The 6,000-nt window shown below is 40.7% G+C and overlaps 1 protein-coding gene across 3 annotated transcripts in view; it reads right to left on the bottom strand.

Annotated features, from left to right (window-relative positions):
- bckdhb (branched chain keto acid dehydrogenase E1 subunit beta) overlaps positions 1–2,973 on the bottom strand; it is a 245,744-nt gene extending 242,771 nt beyond the window's left edge. For all 3 annotated transcript variants that reach the window (XM_072250112.1, XM_072250128.1, XM_072250121.1), the window contains exon 1: positions 2,812–2,973. In XM_072250112.1, the coding sequence (XP_072106213.1) occupies positions 2,812–2,953 (142 nt within the window). In that variant the 5' untranslated portion in view covers positions 2,954–2,973. The remainder of the gene's footprint in view (positions 1–2,811) is intronic.
- Positions 2,974–6,000: the final 3,027 nt, after the last annotated feature.

Below are 6,000 nucleotides of genomic sequence, written 5' to 3' on the forward strand. Positions count from 1 at the left end.
CAATTATACAAGTTGGTTAGCATGAAACAGGCCAGAGGACCCATTTCCTTATTGTATTGCTCTAAGTCAGCTACATTGAACAGGCCATGTCCTTTGCATACCCAGACAAATCCCATAAGAGATATTCTGTTGCGAAAAGGAAGTTACCTGGCAGACAGAAGAAAAGATTCAAGGGTGTGCTCAAAGATTCCTTCAAGAAATGAAACATACTAATGATTCCTGTGAATTCCCAGTGTTCGATCATTTAAAGTGAAGAAGGAGCATTCCAATGCTATTGAGAAAGTCAAGGTCAGGGATTGAGATCACACAGAGGCCTAGTAAGTGGTGCAGAGTAAGTCACCTCACAAACCAACACACACAAAATGCTGGAGGAACTCAGCAGGCATCACCTCACAAACCACTCCACTAGTTGCCCAATCAGTCACTACCTGCCTTACTTCTGAAATAACAGAACAGGGGAGCACAGGAAAAGACCCCTCAGCCCAAGAGGTCTGCGTAAACCAGGATGCTAATTTAAACTCAACATCTGCCTACATGTAATCTATACCCTTCAATTCCCTGCTACTTTACATGTCTTAAATGGTGCTATCATAGAGCTTATGGTTCCTTCACCTCAAAAACCACAAAACCAAGCAGAAGTGAGTCATCCCTGATCCTAAGGGACAGCCTAAGAAGTTTTAAATTATAAAAAACTAATTGGAGGCTAAATAGGAAAACATTGGTACTCTCTTCACTGCATCTTTTGACTGGAAAGATGTATATACTTAGTCACATTCACCAGAGATGAGAGTCCATGTCACTCCTTTTTATTAGTATTAATGACTTGATCTTAGGTATATAGAAACAATTACCACATTTGCTAGTGACACAAAACTCGAAGACATAATAAACTTTAATGCCAAGGAACAGCAAAAAAAAAGGATAAAATTCTAAACAGTTATAAATATGGAGATATCTGGGGTTGTATAATGGACAGGCTGAGAAATTGGCTGAAAAAAACATCAGGAACCCTGAATGAAGGTTAAACATGCAAGGTAATCATAATGAACCTTCATAAAACACCTGGTAACCTTGTGCCCAGATTCCATGCTTCACACTTGAGAAAAGATGTAAAGGTTTATAGAGAATTAGGAAAAGATTTACTAAAATGTTTCCAAGAATGAGTGACTTTAATTACATGGACAAACTGGTGAATCTGGGTGTTTTCCTTGGATAGTGGTTGTGAAGTGATCTGATATCTAAAGTCACAAAGGAACTGCCCAGATAGAGGAAAAATTGTTCCACTGGGAACATAACATTTTCCACTTTCCTGAACTATAATTAGCCCCACATCAACACAACCAAAAGCAGATCATGGGTGTTTGAAAGGTTTTGCTGAGCATAAACAAATCCCAAAACTTGTTTAATTAAGTTGGGAGTTGACTACAAGGCTAGATATTGTATAATGCCTATTGAAAATTGCAGTGCTGGTGAACAGTCACAAAGGTAATTACAAATGAGCAATATATCTCGCCTTTCGTTCAACAGTTGCAGTCCTTCAAACTAAGGTACACCCATACTGATGTGGTGTAAGGAATTTTAGGATTTAGACTCTTTGAAACTGAAGCACCAGCAATACATTTCCAAGTCAGGATTTTAGGGAGCCTGCAAGTGGTAGTGTTTCTATGTGCTAGCTATCATCCTCCTTGATGGTAGATGTCAAAAGTCTACGAAGAGCTTTTAGAGTAGCTTACAGCAATCAAAAATATATTCAGTACCTTTTACATAATGCAATGGACAATCAAGTGCTTCATTCATGCATCATTCTTCATGTAACTTCCTTGGATATTGACAGTGCAATCATATATAAGTAGTAACTGCTGCAGGGTTTAGAGTGCAAGAATGAGAACGCAAGGAAATACAGGCAAAAGTACCTGGAGTCAAACTCAAGTGCAGAGTCTGACCTTGCCATTGACAAATAACAGCTTAATGGCAAAGGCCAGGCTCTTTCCATACAAAGCAGCTCACTGTCACTCCTGGGGGCATTAATGAACTCTTACCATAATAAGACAAACTCTAACATTGTAGGTAATAAATCAGGCCTTTTTTCCATTCCATGGTGGTTCAGTTTTGGTTATGTTCTCAAGTTCAAACTCATTCAAATGTGCTATATCCAAACCTGTACAACATATTTTACCATTCTATGTGCGCTCATGCACTGCCAGGTGAAGGAGGCCAGGCATGATTGTAAGAAACCTTCCAGGGCACTTGGATTCAAAGTTAAGAGTCACAAGTTGTCAGATTTAGCTTGCTGCATAGGTTGCAGGCAGAATTGGACTAAGAATAACATGGATTAACCTTAAACCTTACTATGCTGTGCAGACTCGGGCTTAGTGCAATAAGGGTCTATCTCAACCACTCAAGGGTTACAATTAAGGGTCAAGCCCTTACAAGGGTGAACTAACTCATGGGGTAAATAGAGAAGATCCTAGCATACTGTTTGGGTTCAGGGTCGAGCCTGGAGATCATTGGTATCTAGTCAATCCCTTACAATGCTGCGTGGCTCAAGGTCAATCTGGGCATCGTGAGAGAGTCACGATGACCAAACATTCCCCACTGGCGATGGGCGGAGTCAAGCTCGAGGAAAGATGTTGTGGCCTCAAGTTCCACCTCATAATTTGGTTCTGGGTTAGGGGAAGAAGGAGATGTGAATTTGGAATCGGGTTCAGGCCTGGAGGTCCGGCTCTCACCACGATGCTGGACTCAGGGTCGCACAGTGGTTGGTTAGCGGTGTTCGGAGTCATTGGAGTCGTATTCAGCTCAGGCTCTCACCATGCTGCGTAGGGTCGGAGTCCGGCACGAAGGTGAAATGCGCTACCGACCGCTGGGGGACCGCTACCGCTGCGGTTCGTGCCAGCCTCGTACGGCTCCTGCAAACAGCCCCGCGGAACAACAGTGCAACCACCGCCGCCATCTTCCAACTCTCAGCCAGCCCACTGGGTACCCTGATTGCGCACACACCCATTGGCCGCAACTCCTCTGTCGTCATCGGTTCGCGTTCCCAACCAGGTAAGGGCAACGGTCCGGTGCGTCCCGGGAGTTGTAGTTCTTTTAGGTACGGCACAGGCGGCAATTGGAGGTAATTTCCATTTACGATTTATAATTAAAACGGATTAAAACAAGAATACTGGAAACTCTCAGTAGTTTAGGCAGCAATCGGTGAAGAGGCAGAACCTTACCAATCAAATCGTGATTAAGTAGCATAGCACAGAGTTTAGTTAAAGTGGAAAAATTTAGAGAATGGTCTCAAGGAAGAGCGAAGGAAACAAGCAGAGAGATTTCGGGTGGGGTCGTCAACATGGTTTTCCACATTGATGTAAATGTGTATCTCCCCACAGTGACTAATGGCCCACTTATTTCAAAGAGCAATAGTTATATGCTATAGTTATTTTTGTTATAACATTCCAAACCTGACACAATCCACAAAGTACGGGGCCAAGAATTAAACAATGGCAGGAATTTGAAAACAGCAGAGAATCCTTTTGATTCTCTGAATGCTCACACTTTGGAAAGTCCAATCATTTGGCTGTATTTCTACTTCCAGCGTATAAGCAGACAAAAGACCACAACATCAGAGGTAGATATCAGAGAAGATATTGTGGAGAGGAGCGCTAACTGGACTGATTGAGTTGGTGGACCGGACAATATTCAGGGATTTATCTTAAAGTCTGAATGGCTATTTCACAGTTGTCAATGACTTCATCAAGACCTGTGTGGATGAGTGTGTACCTTTGAGAACATATCTGACATAATTAAGCAAAGAGCTGTTGATGAACCAGGAGATTCATAGTCTGCTGAGGGCCAGAGCTGTCTTATTCAAGACTGGTGATCCAGAATTATACAAGAAGCCCAGATACAACCTACGGAAGGCTATCTTAAGAGTGAAAAAACAATTTCAATTCAAGTTAGAGATAGAATCAGATGCACATCAGCTCTGTCAAGGTTTGCAGGCCATTACTTCCTACAAGGCAAAACCTAGCATCATGAATGACAATGATGTTTCACTCTCAGATGAGCTCAATGCCTTTTACACAGACTACACCTGTGCAAATCTCTGGAGCCAACAAAGACAAGCACAGGACAACATAAGGAGAACTCTGCACATATTAGAACAGGTTAATAAGAACGAGACAGAGACAATGGTAGTAGGATTGGACGCTGAGAAAGCTTTTGATTCGGTTAGTTGGGCATTCCTATACAGAGTGTTAGGAAGATTCGGCTTTCAAGAAAAGTTTATTAAAGTAATTCAGACTCTATATGACAGCCCTACAGCCCGAATTAAGATAAATGGGGACCTCTCTGACTCCTTCATCTTAGAGAGAGGCACTAGACAGGCATGCCCAATTTCTCCTCTCGTTTTTGCGCTATATATTGAACCGCTTGCCCAACTAATAAGACAGAGCGAAATCGTAAAAGGTATCAAGGTGGCAGGGATTGAACAGAAAGTGGCGTTATTCGCAGATGATGTTTTGGTCTATCTGAGTGAACCAGAAAAATCATTTATAGGATTGTTTACACTGTTGGATGACTTTAGGAAAATATCAGGTTATAAAATAAATGTAAAGAAAACGCAGGTTATGTCCCTAAATTATACACCATCCAAAAAATTGCAGGATACATACGATCTTAAGTGGGAAGCTAAATCATTAAAATATTTAGGAATAACCCTGCCGAAGGATCTTTCAACACTGTCACAGGTAAATTATGGGCCATTAATCTCAGAGATAAAAGCAGATATGCATAGATGGAATCTTATCCCCTTTTTAAGTTTAAATTCAAGGATAAATACTATAAAAATGAATATTCTTCCTCGGTTATTGTATCTTTTCCGTACTTTACCGGTGGAGGTGGATGATAATCAATTCAGGGAATGGGACAAATGGATTTCCTGCTTCATTTGGCAAGGAAAGAAACCTAGAATTCGATATAACACCTTACAGTTAGGGAAGGAAGGAGGAGGTATGGTTCTTCCTTGCCTGAGAAATTATTTTTATGCCTCACAGATAACCCCTCTGTTATATTGGTGTAATAGCGAATATAAGGCTAGATGGAAGGAAATAGAATTTGGATTAGTTGACAGTTTTCCTCTACAGGCCTCAATAGCTGACAAAGGATTGATGGCCCAGTTGGAAAAATTTAAAAACAGTTGGATAAATCTTACATTAAAAGTATGGCAGAAGGTGGTTAATTCATGTGGAATTAATAACATGTTAAAACTCTTTAGATGGTGTGCATATGATACCGAATTCCTTCCCAACAGAGGAGATAAAGGATTTGAGCTATGGATAAAGAAAGGTCTTACAACCTACCTCTCATTTATAGATAAAAGAGTATTACAAAGTTTCCAAATCCTGCAGGACAAACATGACCTAGAACACAATGACTTTTTTAGGTACCTTCAAGTACGAAACTATGTTAACCAGAGTTGTAGATATACAGACCTATCAACAGTAGAATTAGAATTTTTCAAGATTCTGAATTTGGCTTGCAGTTCAATACCTAGTAAATCAGTTTCTCGATTATATAATGCACTCTCCCATGCTAAAAATGTAAATACACTGTATATTAAAGAGAAGTGGGAGAAAGAAGCGGAGTTGGTACTTTCAGAGGAGGCTTGGGGGAAAATCTGCAGCTTTCAATGGTCCTCGACTAATTCTTTGACTTGGAGAGAACATTGTTGGAAAAACATTATAAGATACTTCAAGACCTCATATCAGGAAAAATATAAAGATACAAACGTGACATGTTGGAGAAGGTGCAGCTCCAAGGAGGCAAATCATTTTCATATTTTCTGGGATTGTCCTAAATTAAGTCTATATTGGGAAGGTATTCATAGAACATTAGTTAAGGTACTTAGGTCCCAGATACCTCTGAACTTTGAGACGCTCTATTTGGGGCATGTGTTGTTTCTTGAACAGAAGGAAGATATAAAGTTGCTGTAGGCCCTCTTAGCGACAAGTG

The sequence above is a fragment of the Mobula birostris genome, chromosome 2 (assembly GCF_030028105.1).
Source record: "Mobula birostris isolate sMobBir1 chromosome 2, sMobBir1.hap1, whole genome shotgun sequence".
Taxonomy (NCBI): Eukaryota; Metazoa; Chordata; class Chondrichthyes; order Myliobatiformes; family Myliobatidae; genus Mobula; species Mobula birostris.